The sequence below is a fragment of the Eulemur rufifrons genome, chromosome 20 (genome assembly GCF_041146395.1).
Source record: "Eulemur rufifrons isolate Redbay chromosome 20, OSU_ERuf_1, whole genome shotgun sequence".
Classification (NCBI taxonomy): Eukaryota; Metazoa; Chordata; class Mammalia; order Primates; family Lemuridae; genus Eulemur; species Eulemur rufifrons.
The window spans coordinates 17337455-17365415 of record NC_091002.1 but is presented as its reverse complement, the minus strand read 5'-3'; the positions used below and the strand labels follow the sequence as shown (position 1 = coordinate 17365415).

The window sequence follows — 27961 nt, the reverse complement described above, 5'->3', positions numbered from 1 at the left end:
CAATAGTAAATACTCAGTAAATATTTATTGAACAAATTTTAAGGAATAGTATGACTGGATTGAATTTTAGAAGATGCAGCTTGCTCTAGCTGGGTGGTTCCTCACATGTCAACTGTCAAACTCACTTATTTGTATGAACAAACTGAGCAGGACAGGAGAGTGAGAGGCAGCAAATAGCATGGAGCAGGATGGACGGAGAGGAGGCGCAGGAGTCGTACATCTGCAACAGGACAGGGAGTCTTCAAACAGACCCGTGAGTCTCATGCTCAGGATGAAAATTCTAGACATCACAGGAGCCTTGACAATCACAGCAATATTGAGCTATACTCTGGGACAGTGGACTAGCATGTTGTGGAAAGACTTTCATTAAGGAAAGATTCCAATTAACCCTCAGTTAATCAGAGAATGATGTTAACCAGAAGCTAGGCTTTCCAACTTGCTGATTAATATAATCTGAACTAATTGAGGGCAAGGCTGGCCTAGTCAGAGATATTTCTGGTTGAGGTTCAAATGATGGTACAACAAGTATTGTTTGCTTTCTCATTTTAAGAGCAGTTCATTTCCATGCTAGAAAGTTTGGAAAATGCAAAAAAGTACAAAGAGTAATTTTTGAAAAGCAATTCACCACACAGGGATGAACACACTTAAAAGAAATATCAGTCTGGCTCTGGAAGGAAATGCACCAAAGTAGTCAAACACATTTGTGTTTTCTGTCTTTGGGTTTTAGATTGCAAATTGTTAGAACATGTGTTTCCCAGTCTGTGGCTGCCTGTCCTCCTTTCTGATAAGCCACGTATCTCCCTTAATGCTATTTGAAATGTTTAAGCAAATACTTACGACTAATGACTTATTAAAGCATCATGATATTGAATATGCCTTTACAAACAACACACCCTACCTGACATTTGCTCAACAAACATATCTGTATACATGTGCATGGCACACTCACATGCACCGGGCCCCCCAGGGTTGGAACCATTCGGCCCCCTAAGAAATAAACCCAGGGATGGGAGGTGATGAGATCTTTTTCTTCAACTCCAATTTCTATATTCTTCTAAAATTCGTAGACTGAGTATATGAAAAATGCCATTTACTTAGACCATTTTTGAAATTAACTGCCAGTTCTCCCTAGCTGGTAATTACATCCATTGACATACACAGTTTTGTTCTCATAAATGTCAGACATGGCTCCTTGTCACCATGTTTTATACTCTTATAAAGTTTTAGGATCAGACAGATCCTTTGAAATCACCTTATCCAAACTCTTCATTCAACTAAGAAGAAAATTTAAAACTCAGATAGCAAAATGATACGCTAAGACCACACCGTTTACCATATCGGAATCTAGCTGTCTGGGCCCCCAGTTTAGCACAATGTAACGACCTCACACGACTTCTGAAATATTGCCTTGTAAGCTCTTTCTCAGAATATCGTCCGAGGGATAAACTTAGTCTGCATTAGCAAGAATTCCAAATGCGTGGAGTCTGAGCCAATGAGTTTGCACAGAGTGAAAATGTACGGAGCATATCTGGGGCACACGCTGCATGTGAGGGAAAAAAAAGAACAAACAACGAAAAAATGAGTGCATATAACTCAGAGCGTGGCACACAGAAGATGCTCAAAAGATATTTCGGGAAGGAAGGAGGAGAGGCAGAGAGGGAAAGGGAACACGAGGAGGGAAGCGCTTGCTTTCCAAGCTGCAGCTGGGTCCCACCTGCATCAGGAGAGCTGCAGAATCACTCTTGGGGAGCGAGCTGCTCTTTGGTTCAGGAAAACAACTTTGTGCATTTTCCTTCTGTTTTATTTTGCCTTTTCTTTGTAAAAGGTGAGGCCCGATGGGCAAGGTTTGAAACGAAAGGAGCCAGACAAAGAAAGCTACAGTGCTCTGCATAGTAAAGTAAGGGGAGTGTGGGGTTCTTTTCTTGGATGCTGAGGGGCGGTGGTGGGGGGAGTTTTGAGAACACTAAATAAAAGCTTTGGGGAGGGATTGGATAGAGACCCGTCAGGTCACCAGACCTTAGAAGGACTTAGCAGCAATGTGGATGGTTAAGGAACTTACCAGAATCAGTGTCCTGTACTTTGTTACAATCCTTCTCTGTTATTCCCCAACCCTCAGTAATAGCCACTACCTGCAAATCCTCTGTGTTGGAGATGCTTTGGGGAGGAAGGAAAGAGACGCCCAAGGCAGGAGGGAGAAGTTTCAGAGAGAGGGGGCAGCTGTCACTGGCGATGAGGCCTTGCCTTGTCGGGGTGAGGGCAACACAGAAGCTTGAATGTGGGGCAAGGCGTGACCGGGAGCAAGCAGGCCTGCCGGGAACCATTGGCAGGGGTGATTTTCTGGCTTTTCTACAGCACCTGTAATGGGGACTTGAGCCATTCTATCTTCATATTGAAGGAAGGTGTGATTCCACGGTGTAGAAATTTCAAAGATAACCGGGTTATGAAATGGGGGAGGGTTGGAAAAGAAGGGGGGAAAGAGGGGGGTGTTAGAATCTTTTAGCGTGGTGCTTCTCAGATTTAATGTGTTTGTAAATTGCCTAAGATTCTGGTTGAAATGCAGGTTCTGATTCAGGAGGGTGGGATGGCGCCTGGACGCTGTATGTCCAGGTGACACGGAAGCTGCCTGTCGGGGGCCATATGTTTAGTAGCAAGGCTGCGGCACCCGCATGCACCTCTGAGCCCATGAGGAGGTCTCCCACAGGCCGGTCTCTTACCTCGTATTCCTCCTTGAACCCGTAGCCCTGGCCTCTCTTCATCTGGGTGATGTGCTGCAGCAGGTCTGCCACCCGGATGGCGGGCTGGAACTGGTCCCGGGGGTAGCTCAGCTCCACGGGGTCGCAGGTCCGGTAGGGGTGGGTCTGGATGGTGAGGGTGGGCTGGGACAGCTCCCCGCGGCTGCCATCTGCTTCAAAAAGAAGGAGGCAGAAGAGACTGTCACCTGTGGGAGCTTTGTCCTGTGTCCTCCCTGCCTCTCCCAGCGTGGCCTGAGCAGGCCAGAAGGAATTCACTTGGGACTCAACTCATTAGGAAACCGCAGAAAGACGAGAGACATGCTTCTTCCCTAGCACGGCTGTGTTGGTAGATTTAAATATTAAAACAACAAACCAGTGAACACAATCACCCTTGGTTTACTTCTGTTTCAAGGGGGCATATTGGTAGGGTAAAGACAAAGTTCCAGGTTGGTTGTCATCCCCTGCCTGTCTGTCCTTCCTCCAGGCCTGGCAGGGCTGTCTGGGCCAATCCTGGCCATCCCAGAACCAGCGAGAAGCCAGACAGGCTAGATACTGGGAGTGCCCTCCTGTCTAGGAGGTGGGGGACTGGAAATAGTCTTCGATGCCTGTTTGCAAGTAAGGAGAGCCTCAGGTGCCTGGAGGTCAGAGCCGCATGTCTGCTTTTGGTCCCTTTGCCTGCATCCCTGTGACCGGTTTCTCTGCTCACTCATTTCCTTCGGGTTGTACACTGGGAGGAAGTGGAGCCAGTGAGGGACCCCCAGCAGCTTGCAGGAAGCCCGACTCCCCCAGTTGCCCTCTCCAGTTATGGGCTCTGCAACAGTGACCACCTTCTTCCAATCGTACACTTTCCCCAACACTCGATGCTATTGATCCAGCAGCATCTTTGAACCCGCCTTGCAGGTAGGGAAGCCTGAACCTCTTCCTTCAGTCCTGCCAGCTACATCCTCCAGGCCTGGATCCTACGCCTCATCTCCTTCACAAAATCTCTCCTTGATATAAAATCTATATCTCCCATAATAAGAACCTTTATACCCAAGGAGTTGCTTTAACTGCCTTCTGTTAGTTTGGCCACCCTGGAAACTGACACCCGCTCAGGTTGGGTTTGAATTCCTCCACTCCCCTTGGACCAGTAAAACCACTGTGTTGCCGCACCACCTCCCTGCCATACGTTGTTAGTCTTCCAGGGCCAGTTTATCTTCCCCACAACCATCCAGGCTTGGCCCCCCCAACCTCCTTCCAAAGACATGGACAGTGCACCCTGGAACACCCTGTGTGTGGCTCGCACAAGGTGAGCACTATCAGACGTGGCAGTCGATGCTTCTCACCCAGATGTTTTCAGACACTGTGTCAATGCAGATACCCACCAGGCGGAAGCCACACGCGTTCCCTGGGAGGCTTAGCATATATTCCTGATTTTCTGCAACGTGTCTTTTCAAAGTCCATGTTCCCTTCAGCATATTTGCCTGTCTTGTTGCAGTGATCCATCAGACACAGACTCCGTGTGTGAACACACACTCTACTCCTCTGTGACAGCATCAGCAAGCAGGAACGAACAGTGGCAGGAACATCTGGCCTGCATGCTTTCCAGGTGACCAGCTTGTCCCAGTTTGCCTGACACTTTTTGGGGTTTAGCACTGAAAGTTCAGTAACCGGAGAAGCCCCTCATTCATGGGTAAACAGGGAGAGTTGGTCACCTTAATGCTTTCACCTGTGTCTATGGATGGAGTGGGGCATGCAGTTCTCATTTTCCATTTCTCCACCTGCCCGCACCAAGCTCCTCCAAGGGAAGAGGGGCTACTAATCTGACTGGTCTGAACTGGAGACATTGATGGGGTCACACTGAATTAGTGGGCAGGGCCATTGCATGCACAGTGTGGGCACTAAAACCACCTGATTCAATGTGATAGGTAAACATCACCAAGGTAGAGCCTGGCCATTTGAGACCAGCCCATCAGCCCTGAATTGCCAACAGAAAGATCTCGAAGATAGAGATTTATGCACAAAGGAGAAGGGCCTAGGCAAAATGTTAACAAAACCTTCACAACTGCACATAAGAAAACTACTGCTTACTCCTGAGATTTTAGGTAATAGGCAGATGCATCTTCACTGGCCTTGTGTGAATGTAGCACCTGGCAAATGTGGGGGCTGCCTCTCTTCTCCGTCACCCCCTGTGATCATGGGTTAGACTTAGGAGAACCCACTCTGTGCCAGGGGCTCCGCAAGGCAGTGGCAATGCAGAGAGAAATACAGATTCCACCCTTAAGGCTTGGTGGTCTGGTGGGGAGAACAGACAAGAACCATCTGAATCGGAAGAACCGAGACTGAGAGGTGAAGGTGCGCTTGGGTAAGAGCAAGGAGGTTGGCATGGAGTTGCAGCTATGGGTGGAAATGTCACGGGGGCAGCGCAGCAAGGGATAAGGCGAGGCAGATCCAGAAAGCTGTGAGTGTGCAAGACTCTGGAAGCCAGCGTGAAGGTGTTGAAGGGGTTTAAGAAGAATCTCTTTCTTTAAAGACTCCTGCTCTTTCCTGGAGGTGTCCCAGCTGTCATGGATATGGGGCATCTTTCCAGTGACTCTTCCTCTCATGATGTCGTGGTGGGGCTGGGACAGGAGAGGAAAGGGGCATCTCTAGATGCCACACTTCATGACTCCCAGGACAGGGTGGGCCAGAGTTGATGCCTGGAGCCCTGCGAGTGTTTCCCTGGTAAATCACCATCGTGCATGGGGACAGATGTCTCCCAAAGGACCTGGGGCACGGGCGGCATGGGAGACCAGCAAAGGCAGGCTTCCTAGGGATGGCACCTGGCAAGTTTTGTGAGGGGCCCAATGTTTCCAAAACCAAGTAGCTATCAATATGGGTATTTTCCCTAAACACATTGCTAGACAGACTATAAACTTGGTGTCAGCAAAACCAACACTGGAATGGAAAATAAGTGCTTTTGAAATTTAACAACTTGTATTGCTGTAACATTTGTAATAATGTCAATGCCAGTGCTAATGATGCTGTACAGACTCAGAACCAAGGGATTTTCAAGGTTTATTAATTCAAGTAGTTGGACTCCCCTTTTCAATGTATCTTACCTCACCTATTCCCTTATTAACCTCCGATAATGCAGAAGTGATGCCTTTTATCACACCCCATTTCACCAGACGCACTATACTTAATTTTCCATCATTAGGTTTAATGAAAACCCAATTTCACAACTCACTTCTCTCAGGAACCTACAAGTAATGCTAGGTTTTTATCAGCTCCAATTAAAAAACGTTATGATGTTCCTATTCGAGAGGGAGCCCTAAAACTAATGTGCGATTCTGCTGCTAATTCAACAAGGGCGCTGGAATTCACATGCCGATCATAAAATGTAACTCACACCAGCTGGCCCAGGGACAGAGCATTTTTCATTTTTTTTTCTCCTCACCAGACTCTTAATTTTCATGCCATTTCAGCTTCTCATTCATGGGTTTTGCATGTTTATTTATCACATAATAATATTTTGAATTTCTTTCATGCTTTTTATATAGCTCTTGCCTAAGCCTGTGAATTCCCTCGCAATAACTCTTGTCACTGCCTGCGTGTGGCTTGTGGGGTGGGCAGAGGGATTTTGGTGACATGTGTAAGACTTCAGACCATCACTGTCCCTTCGATTTCCTCTTTGCTATCTCTCTGCCAGCTCCTCTTCTTCTTTGGGAAGGTGGCCTCTCTTTCTTCCCCCTGCCCCTGCTCCCCCACTACCAGCCATATAGATCTTTCTCTAGCTTCAATCACATATTTCCAATCACTTGCTAGGAATTGCCACTCAACTGGTTAACAAACATTTACTGAGTACCTACATTGTACAAAACACCTTGTTAGATACGGTGTACACAGAGGAGGCGGGAGGAAGGTGTGTTCAAGGAGAGATAAGCATGCCACAGCCCTGGTAGGAGGAGATAAGAAAAGATAAGGTGTGCATAAACAAGTTTAACTGGAGGTAGGAAGGGACAGGCACCTAGGAGATGGGAGGAGGATGTGCCACAGAGTCGGGCACCATGAATCATTCTCCAGACTTCAGGCATTCATCAACCATCTCTGTGGCTCTTCCCTAGCTATGTACCAACTATCGGCGCTGTCCAGTAGAATTTTGTGCAACGATGGAAACATTCTACATCTGTGCTCTGCGATTTGGTAGCCACTAATCACGTGTGTCTACTAAGCATCTGAAATGTGACTGACGAGACTGAGGAACTGAATTTTAAATTTTGTTTGATTTTAATTAATTTAAATTGAAATATCTACATGTGGCTTATGGCTGCTGTATGGGGCAGTGTAGATACAGAGAAAGGGGGAGAGCTCTGGAGTCACACAGTGGAGCAAAGAGGTCTAGAGCAGTGCTGGCCAGTGGAAATATACAGCATATGTAACATAAAATGTTCATACATAAAATCACATATGTAACATAAAATGTCCTTTTGGCAATGTCAAATAAGGGAAAAAAGAATTTTTGAAATTAATTTCAATAATATATTTTATTTAACCCAATAGATCCCAAATAATATTTCAACATATAATCAGTACAAAAATTATTAATTCCATATTTGACATTCTTTATTCATACAAAGGCTTTGAAATCCAATGAGTGCTTTATGCCTATGGAGTAAAACAGTTCAGACTAGCCAGATGTCCAGCGCTCAGCAGGCACTGGTGACTAGTGGCTACTGTGTTGGACAAGGCAGGTGCACACAGACATACCCAGAGCCAGATAAAGTTCGAAAGAGAGCTGATTTAGAGCTTGAGTGAACTCTAAATAAAAAGACATTGATCTAATGTGAGACAGCTCTAGCCCAGCACCCACTCTCCAACAAAACTTCCTACAATGACTCAAATGTTCTATGTTTGCACTGTTCAATATGGTAGCCACTTCCCACTTGCGGCTGTTGAACACTTGAAATGTGCCTCATGGGACTGAGGAAACGAGTTTTACTTTTATGAGGCCAGTGGCTACTGTACTGAACGGTGCAGACGATTGTACCTCCAAAACTGTTCTTTAAGACAACTTTCCACTATGTTTTCTTTACTTTGTCTCATTATAAATGATAGTGGAACGTGAACTCATGGGTGCTGTGTGCTAGTTTTGTTTTCATGCTCGCTAAAATGTTTACATAACTATTTAAGAAATGGTCTGTCCATGTCCCATGAGAGGAACACAATCTGCACCCCAAGAAATGCTGAGAGTCAGGGCCCCGGAATCACACAGAATGGAGTTTGGATCATTAATAAACCATTTATGGGCTCTGTGACCTTGGCCAAGTGACACATCTTTCTGAGCCCCAGTTTCTTCACCTATAATACAGAGAAAATGAACGTTGTGAGGATTCAAAGAGACAGTGCGTGCTAAGTGCTCAGTGCAGTGTCTGGTATCTGGTGAGCAATAAAAATCAATAGCTGTTCTGATATCGTACAAGACGTCTTGTTGGGCGCACGACAATTCACAAACTGGAGAGGGACTCTAGGGACCCTTTTAGGGCTTCCCTAGTTGTTCCTTGTCCCCACTCTACTTTCCTTCACGACACACTCCAAAGCCATCTATTTTATTCTATTCCTGTGCTATGGCCCTGGTTCAGATCCTCATATTAGGACTATTCCATCAGTTTCCTAATGGCCCTTTCTGCTTTCACAGTTCTCTTTACACAGCTTTGATCAAGTCATTTTTCTTAGCAAAAGTCTTCATGGAGTGAAGGCAAAATTTCTTAACTAGCCAAGCAAATTCCCATAGTTTCTGGTACCAGTACCAGTTTCTTATTTCTTCTGTCATGATTCCTCCTAAATCCGTGTGCCCTTTAGGGCAGGAGAGCATGAAGAGTGGATGAGTAAATATTTAGAGACTGCTTACTGGGAGGGGAGAGTCTGGGAGGAAAGAGAGGGTTAGAAGTCAGGAGAAGGATGGATCACTTGCGTGGCGCAGAGGTGTGATTAGAACCAACATCATGAGTATTGTGGGAACAGCAGGCATCGGAGTCAAAGTACAGAATCTGAAGACAAAACTTGGACTCAAATATGAACTTCACAACATTCTAGCTATAGGACCTCAAATAAGTTACAGTTGATCCTTGAACAACGTGGGGGTTAGAGGCACTGACCCCCTGTGCAGTTGAAAATCCATGTATAACCTTTGACTGCTCCAAAATCTAACTACAAATAACCTACTATTGACCTTACTAATGATATAAACAATTAACGCTTATTTTGTATGTTGTATGTATTATATATTATGTTCTTTAAGTAAACTAAAGAATATGTTATTAAGAAAATCATAAGGATGAACAGAAAATATATTAAATATTTACTGTTCACTAAGTGGAAGTGGATCATTGTAAAGGTCTTCATCCTCCTTGTCTGCACACTGAGTGGGCTGAGGAGGAGGGGGGGTTGGTCTTGCTGTCTCAGGGGTGGCAGAGGCAGAAGACAATCTGCATATAAGTGGAGCTGCACAGTCCAAATCCCTGTTCTTCAAAGGTCAACTGTACTTTGAGCCTAAGATTTTTATTTGTAATTGGTGATAGTGATGGTGATGATCATGATTAATTGTCATCATCATCATCTAAGAAGGTTATTGCACCGGTTAAATGGGCTTCCACTGGAAGAGGTCTCAACGTGGCATCTGGCTAGCAGTCAATGCCTCGTCTCTCGTCCCCCACCAAATACCAACAAAGCCTCAAGATGATAAACTCATAATCGTACTGAAATCTAAATCTGTCAGCCAACCTACTACCAGAATTTCAGAGGGATATCCATTAATTATAGCAGCATTACACTTAACATGTACGTAAAGACTTCATTTCTTCCAAAATTTCTTAAAAATCTCTGAAACTGCGTAAGATCATCTTTCAGCTGATTCAACGTAGGTAGTTTCCTCTCTAGAGTTGGAAGTGATTACAATTTCTTCAGTGAAGCATAAGATGAAGCAGTTGGCTGTGCTTAGGAGTCCTGTTGTAAGAAAAATCTGTTCTGCATTTCTGAAATCTAGACTCACACTAGCACAGGTGTGTGGGATTTGTGACCCCTGAGGAACAGTAGATTCACATCTCACGTCTTATGTCCCCTTGGGGACATACTCTTACTCGATGTAATGACAGGAGGATTTACCTTCTCTCTGTTTCCTATGTCTGACCAAATGCCTAGGGTTGAACTTGTAAAACTAATAGTAAGTAGAATGCCACCCCACTGTGCCATTTTCTATGGAGTGGAAATGGACGTTCTACAATCTGCAGTCAACACTGATAGACTTTTGTACTTGAACTAAAGCACACCCACGGGCCTGAAGAACAGAAAAAAAGTGCTTCCCCTTTTCCCACTTTCTCTCCTGGGATCAGAGAGTCAAAGACCCTAGCAACCAAACAGTAAGGTCAGGGCATCTCTAAGCCCCGTCTCCTCCTCATTCTCCTTCATTGGGCTCTTTGATATGGAAAAGACAAAAGAAGGTAGCTTTGTATTCCAGATGCAGATTCAGCGTTAGGAAACAATTATGATGGGAACAGTCATGGGAAAATGCTTCCTGGATTCATTTACTCTTTCTGATAAGGAACTCAATCCTCCCCTTTGTAAGAACAGCGTGAATTTCTTCTTCCACAGCCCTCACCCCAGATGGAAGGGTAGTGTGAGATGCTCTACCTATGGATGGGGGCTGGAAACATCCATTACTCCTCTTGTTTAAGCCAGATGAAAAGCATTCCAATATTAATACATTGGATGGTGAAGACAACAATGAGAATCCACCTGCTCTGTTTATTGGCAAACAACAGGCTCGGAGTGACCATTTCTTCTTTAAATTTAAATAAACAGAAACAAGACAACATGGGGTCTTAAAAAAATCCATCATGTCAACAGCAAGGAAAATGACAGTCTGCATGCTGATATATATATATAATTTTCAAAAGAAGAAAAGCAGTCAGTGTTGACTGTCTACCCAAGAGCCATCCCTACCTTCTTCCTTTCTGGCAGAGACCCCAAACTAGTTTCAGTGCATACACATTCTCCATGTCTCCCAGGGAAGGATGACTCTAGTCCCAGACTGATGGGAAAATCTTGATTTCCCTAAGCCAATCAGGGTATTGCTATTTTTTTTTTCCAAAAAAATTTAATGATATGAGAAAGAAGTTCTATTAGGGTGCTTCTAGGAAAGTTTTTCTTATCTCTTAGAAGGATAATTCAGTGGCCTCTCTCTGCCACTGGGCATTACCATGTCTGGGTGTGATGCCTGGAACTGCTAAAACATCTTGCATTCACGAGGGGAACAGGCTGGGGGCAATGCCAACGTGAGGTGGCAAAGCAGAGAGCTTCAAAGAACTTGGGCCCCTAATGACACTCATGGGCATCTCATTCAACCAACTCTAACACTTGACTTTTTCTTCTAAGAAATAATCTTTTAACTTATTACTGAAGCCCATTTTATTTGGGTTTTTCTGTGACTGGTATCTTCATCTGCACAACAGAAAGTAGAAATGCATTTTGTTTTCAATAAAATTCAAAAAAACATGGAAGAATAAAGAAAGTGAAAGATGAAATATTAAGACAACAGATTTTTCCAAAAATGGATCGAGTTAAGAAGTGGCTAGAAAAAAAATTCACTAGGTGAGGCAAGGAAAGATTGTAAAGAAATCAAAATGCATTAGCAGAATTAAAACGGACATTGAGATCTGTGATGAAAATAAACAACAGGTAGACATTTATGGAAAATTAATTTGAGGAACTTGCAGATGAAAAGGCAAGGCAATGAGAACAATAAGATGAATCTTTTGTTTCTATCATCTGCTCATGTGTGTTCATGTGTGAAGACAACAAAAATACATTTTTGAGAAAAGAAAATAGACATATAAAAGACAGATAATTGGTGTTACTGAAGAAGAGAACAAAATAAATGGAACAGAAGCAATAATAAAGGATACAACGTAAGCTCCTTGACAGAATAAAAACTTAAATCTTCAATTGTAAAGAGTTCTCCATGCACAACTTAAAAATAGGACCTATATTCTGATATAATGTTTAAATATTATTGATGCAGAAACACTCAGATAAACATCTAGGCTAGAAAAATGTCTCTCAGTAAAGGAAATGAAGACAATGTTAGTCATATTTTTTTTTCTTGCTTAGATTTAAAAGCCAGAAAGCAATAGAACAAAATTTTTGAGGAGGAAATAACATGACCCCAAAATTATACACTGAGATCTGCTGTTTTTCATTTGTGAGGTTACAGAAAGACATTTTCTGATACACAGAAATTCAGGAGTTATGTTGGCTCTGATTCTTTTCCAGAGGGTCGGGTAGGTGTGGAAAATAGTGAAAAGTGTCATTCCAGAGTTAAGGGGAAAAAACCGCTCACAAGAATGGAAGAAGTCATGTTATAAAAGAACTAATTTGGCAAACACCAAACTCTGTTAAACATAGATATGAGTATAAAAATCACAATAAATATAAATCATAACAGAATGAGCTACAAAAAAGAATTCCCAAAGAGAAATTAGGTAAAAAAAAAAAAAAAAAAAAAAAGCTACTATGAAAGTTCTTGACTAAAATTTCAAATTGTATCGGTAAAAACCAGGAAGGGGGTGACTGATGCATCACTAGAAATAAAAGTATATCTTTATTTACTAGAAATAAAAGTATATCTTCTTCACCTTTCATAATGGATAGTCTATATATACTATTTTAATCCTGATGCTGTTAATGAAAGGATACAATTCCGAGAATTTCAAGCAAGTATGTGCATATTATTTAAGTGTGTATATGTGTAAATTTAAGTTAAATGTATCCATTGGTAGAATAAAAAGAAGGGTGTAGTGCATTAAAATAATTAAAGGTAAAAAACAAAACACAGAAAACTTTGACCTCTACCACACATAAATTTGAGGTTTGCATTTATGCTACCTGTGTGATAGTGCAACTGCAAAGCTAGAAATCAACACAAAACCTGTGAAATAGCACTGAAAATCTTACTGTCCTGACAAGCAAATGAGAAACCATTCTATAGAGGTATTTTCATAATTCAAGACACATTAATTCCCACAGAACAAAACCGCCCCCACCAAAGATGAACTCATAGCGGAAAAATAAAATATAAATTATGACAATCCATTTGAGGAAGCTTATCTCCAAAAAGGACAGTCAGCAGCCATGAACACAGAAAAATGTGCCTCCCAAGAATTGAAAATAATAAAGCAACAATACTGTACAGTAAACACATTTAGATTGATTAAAGAGAAAGATGAAGGAATATGAACCACAGCAATAATGCAACACATGATGAAAAACAGGATAGGTGCGTTTGAAAAATATAAATTCAGCTTCTTGAGATGAAAAACATAGTCCCTGAAAGTAGAAAGAAAGAAAATAAATACATAAGAACAGCAATGGAACATAATGCAAGTTAAAGATACAACAGAGAAGCTGAAGAAAAGCGAAACCTGTCTCTTCCCTTTGAAAACCCTTATAAATTAGACAAACATCTGGCAAAAATGATTAAGGAAAAAAAGACACAAATAAACCATGTAGCGGATTGCTAGAGATTAATAGAACGTTTTTATCACAAGCTTGGACTGGCGAGTGACTAATGACCAGCGAAGCCAAGAGACACATCTCAAGACTCTGATGAACGTGGCCAGGATCAATTGGTACATGCCATCCCCTCATGAGAGCTCCATCTTTTTGAAAAAAGTCTTATTTTGAGATAATTGTAGATTTGCATGCAGTTGTAAGAGATAACATAGAGGGTCCCATATATCCGGTTTTCCCCAATGTTTACATTTGCATACTCTGGTACAACATCCTCATCAGAAAATTGACATTGATATATTTTACTGATCTTATTCATATTTCATTAGTTTTACATGCACTGTGTATGTCTAGTTTTATGCAAGTTTATCACATGTGTAGATCCATGTGACCATTACCACAGTCAAGATGCACAAGCAATTTCATCGCAAGGGTCTCCCGTGCAGCATTACACTGGCCTTTGAGTCTCTTTCTTGTCTCTATACTGGGGATTGATACTGGACCCTGAGTGGCTGTAGTAATAAAGAAAAGAATTCTCTCTTAATAAAATATCAAACTCTGCTAGGGACCTACAAACTAGGGCCCCATCTTTCCTGATGCTCCTCTAACCCAGGCTTTTGCAGGACCACCACATCTTGCCGGTTGTACATGCTGTGCACTGCTCAGTTTTAGGGTGCCCGAGTCAAAGCCACAAGCATGCCCATTCCCCAGACAGGGCGCACTGTACCCGTTAGGTGTGAATTCACCCATGCCCTCCTCCCTGCTCTTGTGACCCACAAGTGCCATCAGTCTTGACTTGTTCAAGTGACTAGTGGTTATTTTCATTTTGAGTAAATCAAGTGGAAAAGTTCACCCAGTTAATGTAGAGGGGGAGAAATAAGCAAATCACTAGTCTGTGGAGTTAGTGCCCTAAGAGCTGAGGCAGAGTCAGGGAAGGAGACCTCTGTTTACAGTTTCTTCTGTGACTTGGGAGTGAACTGGGCCACCATGAAGGGTTTTGTGCATGTATGCTCACACCTGTGTTGTGTGTACGTGTGTGTGTCCTGGCAAGCACTAAAGTTTTCCCTCACCTCTGCCCCAACCAGATCTAAATGGCTTTTTGGCGGTTTTAAAAATAGACTTCTAAGTAGGATTTTGTCTGAAGAAAGGATTTCACCAATTTTTTAAATTTCAGAATATTATGGAATATTGCAGAATATATGCATTGGTCACATAAATTGCCTTTGCACTGCCCGAGTCAAAGCTACAAGTGTGCCCATTCCCCAGACAGGGCACACCACACCCGCTAGGTGTGAATTCACCCAACCGCCCTCCTCCTCCCACCTGCCTGATACCCGATGAATGTTACTTCCCATACGTGCACATAAATGTCGATCGATTAACACCAATTTAATGGTGAGTACCTGTGGTGTTTGTTTTTCCATTCCTGCAGTACTTCACTTAGAAGGATGAGCTCCAGCTCCTTCCAGGATAATACAAGAGGTAGTTCACCATTTTTTATGGCTGAGTAGTACTTCATGGTATACTACGTTTTATTAATCCACTCATGTATTGATGGGCACTTGAGTTGTTTCCATATCTTTGCAATTGTGAATTGTGCTGCTATAAACATTCACGTGCAGATGTCTTTTTTATAGAATGTCTTAGGGTTTCACTATTAAAAAAACTTAGAAAATCTTTTTTTTTCTTTTTGACACAATTTCATGAAAATCAGTGGGAAAATAGGCAGCAAAAGTGCCAATACCAGTATTCCACAGCATAGGTTGTATAAACTTAATACAATTGAAACAAAAATGAAAGTCCTGGGGTGTGCCAGAGCAGTAGACCTTTAGCAGTAACAGAATGCTCCTTGGTCCTATCCCCTTAGTGCTCAAACTCAGAAGGAAGGGAATGACACTGAGGGGCAGTGTGGAATCCTGGAAATATATTGTTGAATCAGAAAGGAGAAGGGATATAATTCCGGACTTTTAAAGTGTTTTTAACTCATTGGAAACACCAGCCCTTTTTGGTGACATGTAAGTCTATTGTTCAATTCTTGCATATTCGCCAATCATTTGCACTCTCCTTTGAGACACTTACGTTTGAAAATAACAGACATGAAAAATGCTGAACTTCGACCAGCAGAAAAAGACTCCGTAAATAGATAATGAAATACATGCCTAAAGAATTTTACAAACTGATGATAAAGTATGGTACACAGATTGGTTGGCAAGAAATGGATTCCTAGGGAGTGTATTATTTAAAAAAAGAGAATGAAGTGTGTATTAAAGTAAGAAGAAACTGTGAGGTTATTCAATGTTGGAAAGATTAATATTGTTGGGAAGTTAATGTTATCAGTAAGAAGTTCTGTATATGGCTGTGGCGTGTTAACATAAACAGAATATACAAAAGAACTTAGAAGAACATGTCTTGGTCAGTAGGTTACTCAAAGCAGAATGATAAAGAAAGGTAAACTGCACAGTCTTGACATTCTTCCAGGCATGAAGGAGTAACAGGGGGTGGCATTTGAGAGGAGTTCATGTAGAAGGAAAGTCTAGGATTATACAAAGAAGGGTATGAGTAATAGACAAAGGGATTGGCAAAGTTTCTTCTGCAAGCACAAAGAACTTCAGGTGACTCCTGTAGAGTCACAACCAGCATAAATAAAACCAAGAGCTCGTAGATCCATGTTGACTCACCTGCCCCTGGTCCTAAACCATTTGCTTAAAGGAAAGCCTGGGCTATGGTTGATGAATTTACCCTTAAAATAGGACCCAAAGTTAGCTGCCAGCAACTTGGGCAATCTGATGCCTTGAAAATTCTGGAGTGGTTGAAGAATCTGAGATAACGAGGGGAGTAGTGATTTCAATTAGAAAAACCGAGAGACTCACATCATACTCTCTGAAGACAGGGAACTGATCAAACATGTGTACAGACTTTAGACATAAATAGACCTGAGTGAGAACCCTGACACCACCACTTATGGGCTGTGTGACCTGGGGCAAGTTACTTAACCTCTCTGAACCAGTTTTCACAAAGGCTTTATGGCTGATATCTCTGGAAACTGGAGATAGAAAAAAATCAAACACTGTGATTTATAACTGTAGAAGCTCAATGCATCAGAGGTCAGAGGTTAACACAGAGGAAGAAGAAATGGTTCTTTCTCTCCATGGCCAGCATCCTCTTATCTGCTGCATCCCTCTTTCTCCATGATGGCTTAAACAGAATCCTCATAACTCCCTCCACCCTCTCTTGCTTCTTCATGTTGTTCTCTATAATTAGGGATGAGAATTTTTTAGAAGTCCAAAGCTGAGCATGTCACCTTCCTGCTTGACCTTTTCTTGGTTGCATTGCTAACTCTCCTTTGGCTATATCCAGATTTTTAATAGTTAATATGGCTTCAAGGCTATGATTGGTGTAGCTCTCACTGCTCTCATTTTCCTCCTCCTATGCTCCCCTGTCCTTTGCTCACTAGGCTGCAGCCACACTGTCCTCCTCACCAAGTTCTTGCATAGTACATGATGTGCTTTCTGGAATGGCTAACTTTCCTCCAACCTTCCAAGGCCAAGTGGACTCTTATTCACCCTTCAGGACTCAGCTCAAAAGTCACTTCCTCTTCTGGAAAAGACAAACTGGTCCATGGTAGGAAAAGACATCAGAATAGTGGTTACCTGTTGGTTGGAGTGGGGACATGGATTGTCTGGGAATGGGCATGAGGGATCTCCTTGGCGAGTCTGTATGCTATTAGGGGATTGGGTTGCACAAGTGTATGCAATTGTTGAATTCATGGAATGGAAAACTTAAGACTTGTGCATTTTTCTTTTTTGTAAATTTTTATCTCGAAGGACGAAATACCAGAATATTGAGCTTGCATTAATGATATGCTCAGTTCAGGATTGAGAGGAAAAGGAAGTTTATTGATGTCTGAAATTTCCTTTGACATGCACAAAAAATCAAGAAGGATTGAGGTGTGGATAGATGGGAGGATAGAGGATAGTAAGTATAGTAAAAGGTTAATGGTATAGGCCAGGTGATGGTGTCCACCAAAAAAATCTTTTAACATTTCTGAATGAAGATATCAAGGGAGACACCCCTGTTTGCTGCCATCTCCATCTGAGGGCCCCATGTTGTAGCCTAACAATATCACCTTTATGAATTATAATATAGATTCCTGGGCATCTTTCATCTTCATGAATTATAGTAATGACTGAATAATAGTGAAACTATTTAGTATCTGTATCCTTTACTAGACTATAAGCTCCACAAAGGCTGGTGCAATATCTGGGTTGTTTACCAGTGTATCTCTAGGATCTGGTGGTTACTCGGAAATTACTCATTTGGTAGGCACGCCTGGGTCTCTGAAATCCATCCTCCACCTTGCTGATAAACACAGTGCTTGTTTGTCTTCCAGATCCAGCTCTCGTGCCTTCCAATTCCTACGGTGACAGTAGCATGGTCTCTATTTCCGGCCTCAGTTCCATTTGTCTTAGCGAGTGTGGGGAGGTTGATAAGCTACATTTACTCAAAATGCATTTCTTCTCCAGATGGGCATCTGGTGATGTGAATCCAATGTGCTTCTCTCAGAACAAAGGCTGTCCGCTTCATTGCAACTCCAGCTTGCGCCGGACATGATTGGGAGTTTCTCATCGGTTTCAGGGTTGTTTGTGCGCACACTAAAAACAATTGGCCCAGCATTTTGCGTTGTGTATGTATCGCCAAACTCTAGAACCCACACACTCATGGGAAGATGTGTGATAGAAGCAAAAAACTTCAAATAATTTCTCACACTGAAAACACGGGCTTGTCTTATTTTCATCTTTCATTCATCAAAATTGTAATAAGACAAAGGTATGCAGAACAGTTGCAGAGTAACACTTAGCTAAACTAGAAAAACTCAGTTTTGACAGGTTTTGCAATCTTCAGCCTGACAGGTGACTTTGTCTTTCATTGATGTATAGGAAAGAGAAAATGAAATAACTAAACTTGTCTGGAAGAAGAAATTTTAATGTGCAACAGCTGTTTGAAAAGAGTTTGCCATTGTACTGGGTGGATAAAAGCTTCCTTTTTCCATTTCAAACTATACCCTGGATACTTAAGCTGAGTTTATGGATTTAACAAACCACAAAGACAACAGAACATTAATTGAGTGGAAAGAACACAGCTTGGGTGTTACAAGACCTGAGTTCTCATCCTGGTGTTACAACTAAATTATCTTGTGCAATTGCCTTCACCTTTGTGGACCTTAATTTTAAAATTGGGAAGCTAAATTAGACCAATGCTTCTCAAACTTTAATGTATATATCTGGAGATCCTTTAAAATGCAGATTCTGATTCAGTGGCTCCGGAGTGTGGCCTGAGAGTCTGCATTTGCAACAAGCTCTCAGGTGATGCTAATGATGCCGGTCCCTGGGCCACACTTTGAGTAGCAAGGGATTAGATGGTCTCTAAGGGACCTTCTAGTTAAAAAATATAATTTGTCCTTTAAGGGTCCTAGACCAATATAATTCGTTGTTTTCTGCCCTTAGTGAATGAATGAGGTAGTATAGCTTAGTATTGTTCAAAACTAACTAAACAAAAAAATACAAGCTATCAAAGCTGATGGTCTCTACTCTGGGAAGAACAGACACCTAATGCTCTCATAAGAACTAACAAAGCAGAGTATCCACATAAAGGTTTGCCCTGGCAGATCCTTAGCTGGTGAATTATAGAGGCTGATCACTGAAATGCCAACCTACTTTGTTTTATATAGTGGACCCTGAATTCTCGTTCTCTGTAAGAGTCATTCAGGGAGCATATTAAATATAGATTCTTTGGCTTCGTACCTGGGGTTTAGAAGCTTTAGTCTGGGGCCACTTATGTTTAGGAACTACTGTTATCACCATTATATGGGGGTTATATAGTTCCAGGAGAGGAACAAGGGGACAAACAGGAGAAGTTTGACTCAATTCCTGATAGACAACACGATAAAGAAGATCCTTCCTTCAAACCTGCTTCCCAGCCTCTCCAGAGTCCCAGTGGCTCCTTCTCATGGTCATGAAGGTGTGCAGGCCACAAGTGAATCGCTGTTACAGGGAAATAATCTCTGAATAGTTACCCTTGTGGGATGACAAAGCTTTGAGGGTATCTAGAGCTGCAATGAGAGGTCTGGACTGCAGTTCACATCCTTCTTGCTTATTGAAATGCATCAGAAGAACCAGAGTTAAATCCTGGCTGTCCTATTTATTAACCCAAAGGCTTTGGGCAAATTATTGTAACATCTCACATGTTAAGCCCTGCATTAGTTATCTATTGCTACATAGCAAACTACCCCCAACCATAGCATTTTAAAATAATAAACATACTATTTCACAGTTTCTACAGGTAGACATCAGGATGCAGCTTAAACGGGTACTGCTGGCTCAAGGTCTTTCATGAGGTGGCACTCAAGCTGTCAGCTGTGACAATGGTCTCATCTGAAGACTCAACTGGGAGGGAATCCAAGTTCTGATTCCAACAGTGAACTTGGATCACTGTTGGCAAGTTCATTTTCTCCGGGGCTATTAAAGTATGGGCCTCATTTCCTTGCTGGCTATTGGCTGGACATCTCCCTCAGTTCCAAATGGGCATCTCCAAAGGGCAACTCGCAACATAGCAGCTGACTTCCCACAGAGGAGGTGAGTGAGAGAGTATGAGAATCCAAAATAGAGGCCACTGTCTTTTTATAACCTAGTCTTAATCTTAAAAGTGACATCCCCTTACTTTATTTTGCAATGATAACTAGTCACTAGATCTAGCCTGCACTCAAAGGAAGAGGATTATACAAGGACGTGGAATACAAGGCAAGCATCACTGGGGCCACCTTAGAGGCTGCCAACCACAAATCCTAATGTCACTTCACAACTTTGTGAGAACCCAAAGAAATAATGCCAATGAATGAACATTTATAGGTTTTATAGCAATATGCACATATAAGAGTATATTATAATAATTCATTCCGAGGGCTCCAGTCACAACCCTCTGGCTAACTTGGCTGAGCTTTGCCAAGTAGTCTGAGTCATTCAGTTAATAAAAAATTCTTTAATTCATGAAACTTTTTAAGCTACCCTCTCTACACTTTTCCAAAGAGTCTTCCAACATCTGATATTTCAAGGAAAGTAAATGGTTTAATTTTCTTTATAACATGAATCACCATTGACAGAAATCCCCAATCATTAAAGAGTTAACGATGCACTTTGCACTGCTTTACTCTGATAAAAAAAATTCAATCCCTAAGAAAATGAATTAGCCACATAATTGACAGTCGATTCCAGTAATACAACACTAATTAAGTGATTCTACTAAGTAAAAAGTATAATGTGATGAATTTGCTAAACAATGGCCTAACTAATAAATTTTCATGCTAAATAAATGACTTGGAATGGTGACTAAACACTCACAACATCTAGGGCCAGCTGAAAAAGCAATGATGCTTTCAGAAAACAATGACAAAAGTGACTGTGCCAGCTAACATCCTTAATAATATTACATTGGGCTCTTTGCCAAGCAGGGCCAAGTGAATGAGTCTGAGTGGGGTACTAGGTTCTGGGGGACCAGAGAAATCACCATGGTCATAGCACACGTGACTGGCCTAAATGAAGGCTTGGTGTATGTAGTCCTGTATAGCCAGGTTGGAGTAATAGCAGAACTCAGGAACCGGTAAGTAGAGGCATGATTCAATGTCAGACCATCCTAGGCTAAGAAAGATCAACATCAACACCAAAAAGAAATCCTGAAACCAGTGGCTCTGGGATAGATTCCTGCAGATGGACGTGTGTTTTATCATAAACAAGGAGGTCAAAGATTACTGAGTTTGCTCTCTGCCCCAGAAGGCTAGGATGGTGGTGGGATTCAGCCCTCATAGGTACAAGAGTCTTTGTTGTTCTTTGGAAGCATCTTGGATTCAACCCATTTACAATAGTGCCTTCTGGAAGGATCTGAATTCAAAGGGTAAGTCCATACTTTTTATCGGCTCCACTGGTTTGGACCTTCAAGTCTTGTCCAACAAAGAACGCAGACTTTTCATTAAAACTTTGCTTCCTGGACCCTTGCAGCTGGAACAGGGTCTTGGCTTCTTTGCTTTTTCTTGAACACATCAGGCACACTCTTGCCTTGGGTGCCTCTAGTAGGAACACTCCTTTTTCACATGGCTCACATCTCTTACCTTTTAAAAGTCTTTGGTCAAATGTCATCTTCTGTAAAACTGCAATTTTTGCCCATTTATGATTCCTAATCCCACTCAGCCTGTTCTAGCATTTCACAGCACTTATCCCTTTCTATCATACCATATAATTTACTTATCCTTCATGGCCCATTGCTTATTTCCTATCTCTCTTTCCACTTCCTACCACCACTAAAATGTAAGCTCTAGAAAGACAGGGAATTTTTAATTTCTGCTTTATTCACTGGTATAGCTCAAGAACCTAGATCACACCTGGCATATAGTAGGTGCTCAACAAACACTGTGGAATGAGTGAATGGCAGCAGTGTTTTGAAGCTCCAACCTCTGCAATCCCAGAAATAGATGGAGCCTATGTCCTGGGATTTGGAGACATCACTGTCTGAGTATATCATCCTTTCAGTGGCTTCAGAAGTGTCTGCATATCTCTTGTTATCTGGGAGAGAGTACACTACAGGTGTAGGATCCTATGTGAGAGAAAGATTAGGTTTAAATCCCAGCTCTGTCACTTAATAGCTGTGTGACCTTGAGAGAGTTACTCAATCTCTCTGCACCTCAATCTCTACACATGTGAAAGAAGCCTGGTACCAATAGCAATCATCATCTCATAGCTTGTGAGGATTACATGATATAACATACGTACAGCACCTAGCATAGTCCTTGGCACATAGTTAGGGCTCGATAAATGTTAGTTTCTTCTACTTTCCACTTTAAAGACAATGAGGCATATCCCTTAATACGTAAGGGTACATTGATTTTTCAGATTATGCTAGACATTGGGAAGACCCACAAGGGCATAACGTTGGAGAAAGGTAAGATGTAACTAGGGAAGTATAAAAGGGTAGAAGCTCAGTGTCCTTTGGAGGAGAGAGGAGAGATCACAAGGGTAGGAGAAGCAGGAGCTACAAACTTGTTCGAAAGAGTGTTCCCTCTGTTTTCCAGGGCTGTGCTGGGTAGTAGAGTCTAAGGAAGCCAACCTTTGGTGATGGGGCCTTTAGAACTGATGACTAGGACAAAGAGACCAGGGTTAGGACTTTCTAAGCAATGGAGGTGCAAACTGCACCCTCTATATCTCTTCCAGACTAAAGCAATCACCTCCTCCCTTAGTCCCCTCTCCCCTTCCTCCAATATGGGAGTAAAACCTAAGAGTAACCTTAGTCACCTCCATGTCTGTAGGTCCTTGTTTTCTCAGCAGTGCACAAAAACAATTGTTTGAATACTGAATAGTTAAAAGTAAACCACTGTAATCCATCTTAACTACAAAATTAACATCATGATTCTTTCAACAAATACTGCTCATCTGTCACATGCCAAACACCATATTAGTCTTCAAGGATACAGTGGTAGCCAAAACAGAAGTGATCTGTGCACTGAGGTTTTACAGTCTAGTGAAGAAGGTAGGCATTAACCAAAAGAATACTTAAATGAATAAACATACATTGCTAAGAGGGCCTGTGCTGTTACAAAAAAAAAAGTGGTCACTGTATAGATTGGAAATTTAGGGAAGCTCCCCCCCTCCCAATGACATAGACCTGAGGGATAAACAGTGGCTAAATAATGATAACAGAGGGAAAGAATATTCTGGAACGGGCAGACAGACTTGTGGAGGCTATGATGTTGGAAAATGCTTAATGTTCTCAAAGAACAGGAAGAATGTCAATATGACTGGACTATACTGAGCAAGTCCGAGAGTAGCCAGAGATGAGACCGAAGGTGTTGACAGGCGTCAGGTCATTCTGAGTCGTGGAGACCATGAGGTGCATTTTAACTTCATCCTGAGGACAGCGGGGAGCCAATGACAGGTTTTTGGTTGGGCAGTGGCATGGTGAGATTTGCATTTTTAAACTGCAGAGCAGACTAGGCAAATAGGTATTTTATCAGTAAAGCATGACAATGCTATTGAATTATTAGGTATACCTCTGCGGATGGATCGATTTGAAAGGACAATGCTGGGATGGAATGAGAAGGGTTACAGAGAGTGGGCCAGGAACGAGATTTGCAAGTGTATGTGTTCAACAGAACACAGCTGGCTGCCGACTCAGTGGTTGGCCACTTGGGTCTCCACTGCAGCAGAGGAAGAAGTGACTCTAGTGTCGAATGACTGACTCTCTCACTTTCTGAGCCTCTGTCACAGCTGTAGATCAGAGGGAATTTCATCTACCCTAGATCAAAGACCTTGCAGATGAAAGAGGCTTTCACCTTGGAAAAGCTGAACTAGCCCAATGTGACATTAAGTGAATAAGGACACCCATTTCCAAATCAAACATGTCCACATATTTCCAGGTATCAAACTCTCAAAATATTGACTGTTCAACAAAATATGGAGCAAGCAGGGAGATCCAGTCAATACACTGGACTTAGAAACAGCTTTAAGAATGGCATGCTGAAGAGCTTCCTCTATCACCACTTCAGTACAAAGAGTTGGCCACACCCATTGGGTTGTAGTGACTGTTAATCCTATGAGCAGGTATATGTGTATGTGTATGTGTGTGTGTATGTGTATGTGCAATAAAATTTCCATGTACACCAGTATTTCATGCTAAGTCACTTTCCTTGAAGTTTGATAGAGGCATATGCGGAAACAATACTTACTTAAAGTCTCATCCACCCTCATAGTCACCTCACTGTCACCAAGATGATCTTTCTAAAATTGGGCTCAATCCTGCCCCTCCACTTAAAATCTGTTAGCTCCTTGCAGAAAACATTGTAAATTTCAAGCTCTCTAGTATTTGAGACTTTTTAATACACACTCCCTGATTACATCTCCAGGTTCATCTCCTGCCATTTAACCCTATGGAGCTAATACTCCAAGTACTATAAAGAGGTGAAACCACTCATAATTATAAGCCCAAGGGAAGGGACTTCCTGGGAAAAGGCCCAAGGAAGACCAGCACCATGGACTAACGCCTGTCTCCTACCCTTCACGTTCTCTCACAGGCTGTAGGAAGATGTTAACATTATTGATGTCTCTTGGACTCTGTATTTTAAGGAATACATTTGCACTTACAAGGAACTGTATAAGAGAGAAAAAACTCTTTCTAGAGTCTGAAAATCTGCAGAGACCCTGCCAAACCATGTGCGAGTAATGGCAGAGTTATCACTTTAATCAAAGTGGAAACTGGAGATGTGGAAAATATTCCTATTTGTTCTTGACTGTGTTAGCCAAGTAGACTTCCTCACCCCTCTATGTCCCTATATAGTACATGTATTCTTTTCTTTTAGAATAGTGGGGTAATTTATCTCCAAGATCACTACCACTGGTTCCTTCCCTTCCTGTATGCATATGCAATTTTCCTACAGAAGGGTGGAGCTTGCTCCTCTGCTCCCTTGGATTTAGGCTGGCGTGTGACTACTTTTACTAATGGAGAAGTGGTGCTGGCAAGTGCTGCTCCTAGTTTTTATGAGAAGCAGCAGAAGTGGTGCTGGCAAGTGCTGAACCTAGTTTGTAAGAGAAGGTTGGCATTGCTTCTGGCCTTCTTGAAACACTTGCTCTGGGAGAAGCCAGCCATAATGTAAGAAGTCTGATTACCACGAGTCTGCCATGCTACAAGGAAGCCCAAGTTAGATGCACAGGAAGAGAGCAATGCCAGCCCACCCCAGATGTTCTAGTCATTTCATCCCAGGGGTCAGATATGGAAATAACAGAGTCATCTGGGCATTCCCTCTCTGACAGATGCTACCTGAGGAAGAACTGAGGTTCCAGACATATGGTCCCACGAGAACTGTCACAGCCATTCCAGCCTCTGAAGTCATCCCAGCTGAAGCTTCACACAGAAAGAAACTACCGCTCTTGTATACTGTCCACACTCCTGGCCCACAGAATTGTAAGTAAAATACAATGGTTGTTATTTTATTTAAGTTTTGATATAGTGTGTTTCACCAAAACAAAGAGCAATAATTTGTTTCTCCTTTTCTGCCTTGGCTAAGTCTGACCACTCATTCTTTAACATTCAACTCCTCCATGATGTTTTTCTTGATCATCTTGAAGTAGTCTAAGGAGCCTGTTTCCATGTCCTGCTGATATTCTCTCATTCATCTTGGCCTTCTCTCACCTAGAAAATCAAAATGGTACAAATACCTTCCTTTTTCCTAGTGCGTTTCAGTAACCAAGGAAACATCTTGGCCCCAGGACAGATGGTGAGGGAAAGCCAGCTGTCCACGACCACACAGATTGGACCCCTGTGACAGGTGCTCCTTATCTCCCAGAACCTCTGCAAATAACTGATGCTCTCATGGCTACTTGTGAGGTCTTCCAAACAATGGAGAACCACAATATGATGTATCTGCTTCTTTCCTTTACTATTTTTCTTCATTCTTCCACTGGAAGAGCAAGATAGCATCCTGAGTCTTTGCCTAGATTTGTATGTGGTCTGAAGATCACCAGCTGAAATCCCTTCCTCCTCCTATGATTGGAGGAGTGATTGTATCACATTTCCAGTCCAGCCAATGGTTGACTTCTTTAGGCTGCTTTGAGTAGCAGCTCCTGGTTTTGCAGGAACCATAAAAAGGGATTTGTAAAATCTTCAGTGTTAGCAGCCTGTGGGTTGGTGGCAGGAGTGGAAGAGAGGCTAAGATCTAGATGGCATCTGACTGACAAAGCATTGTGTTTTTGATCCCCTTCTCTGCCTGCATTCAATTCTGTTGAAATTGAATGTTGAAAACAGGATGATGGTGCGTGTTGTCAGCTGTATCAAACTTCCTAATGCTAATTTTGTCTAAGTATATGGGACTTATATGCCTGAGTCTTATCTATCTATCCATTCATTCATCTACCCATCCATCAGTAAGAGGTTTGGGTATCTATTCTGTGCCACACACTGTGCTACGTGCTGAAAATACAGTGATAAGCAAAACACAAATGGTCCCCCCTCTGGGACCCTGCTGTCTAGAGGGGGTCAGATCATAAACAAGCACATTTGGAAACTGAGGTCAGTGCCCAGAAAAAAGAGGGAATACAATGCTATGATAGTACCTAACAAAGGAATACAATTTAGTAAGGGGAGAAGGAGGCCAGGAAAGGAAGAAATGCAAGAATTGTGATCTAGAGGAGTCAATTAGGGGAAAGAGTGTGGGTACAGCCAGTGCTCTAGATGCGGGGTTGAAAACCATTTCTGTAAAGAGCTACAGGGCAAACATTTCAAGCTTTGTGGGCTAGATAGTCTCTGTGGTAACCGTGTGACTACCATTGTAGCAAAAGAGCAGCCATAAGAAATACGTAAACAAATGAGCATGGCTGTGCCCCAATAAAACTTCATTCACAGAAGCAGACACGGTGGGCTGGATCTGGCCTATGTGCTGCAATTTGCCCACCTCTGCTCTAGATAGAGCAAAGCATGGTCAAAGGTCCTGTGGTAAAAGGAGCATGGAAAAGGTTAAGAACTGTGGGAAGAAGATAGTGTGGCTGGAGCTCACAGAGAAAGAGGCAGTAATTATGTAAGAGCCCAAGAAAGAGCCAGAGGGAAAGGCCTGTGTGGAAAGTCAAGATAGAAACAATATAATTGTTTTAATCCAGAGATAAGTGAGGCAACATGTCCAGATGTGCCTTGAAAATACCTCACTGGCTGTTCTAAAGAAAATAGACTAGAGAAGGACTAGGATGGATATGAGCATTATTTAGGGGCTTTAGATCTTAAGAGATGATGATGACTTGGACAAGGATGGAGGTATGGATATGGAGAAAAGTAGATGAGTTCTCAATATATCAAAGATGTAGAATAATCAAAACTTAATGTTGAATTGGATATGGGAGGTGAGAAAGGAGGACATGTCAAGATTAATCTATGTTATATCTCTGCTGAATGTATCCTTGCTATTAAGGGGAATTGAAATTTTATTTCATTTTCTGCCTCCATATAATTAGGAAATCAACCGACATGATTGGTAAGGTGAAAAGTAAATCATCTGAACAGAGATGAATCATAGGCTAACGGGCCAGGACAGCACCCCCTTGCCAGACACCATTCTCCTGGCGACTTCTGCACATACCTCTTCTGGGTGCACCAAGCCATAGCATTGTTGTCTGTGTTCTCTATTACCTGGGCTTTCTGAGAGTAGAACTGCCATTTTTTTTTTTTTTTTTTGCCAGCAACAGTTATTTTGGTTGGTGGGATCTCCTGCTCACTTGACATCTGTCCACTCTGGAGGCAGGTATGGGTTTGAGATGTGTTCAGTGGCTGGTGTGTGGGCTGTTCTCTTAACCTAGGTAAGAGCATCCCACTTAAAGTCAGCCAGTGCTGAGTCATTAAGCCTTATGACATTCCCCTTCAAAAATACATAGGAGACCACCTGGAGAATGACGGAGATGGCAATGCGGTGAACAAAGGGGCTTTGCCTGTCCTCTGCCCTTTGCTCTTTCCCACTACATCTGAAATGCTACTTTTCAATCTTCAACCCTATGGCTGTTTCATTGTCTTTCCAAGGCATATAGATCTGCTCCCAACCACTAATATATAAATCAGACTTCAAGTTCTTGCCAGGAAATTCTACTTTGAATACAGAGATCCTAGCACAGTCCAGGGTGAAAAAGAAACCA

The 27961-nt window shown here is 42.2% G+C and overlaps 1 protein-coding gene across 1 annotated transcript in view; it reads right to left on the bottom strand.

Annotated features, from left to right (window-relative positions):
- Positions 1-27961, bottom strand: part of PTPRT (protein tyrosine phosphatase receptor type T) — a 778866-nt gene that overhangs the window by 75159 nt on the left and 675746 nt on the right. The window contains exon 24 of the mRNA XM_069495747.1: positions 2715-2905. Coding sequence (XP_069351848.1) covers positions 2715-2905 — 191 coding nt within the window. The remainder of the gene's footprint in view (positions 1-2714; positions 2906-27961) is intronic.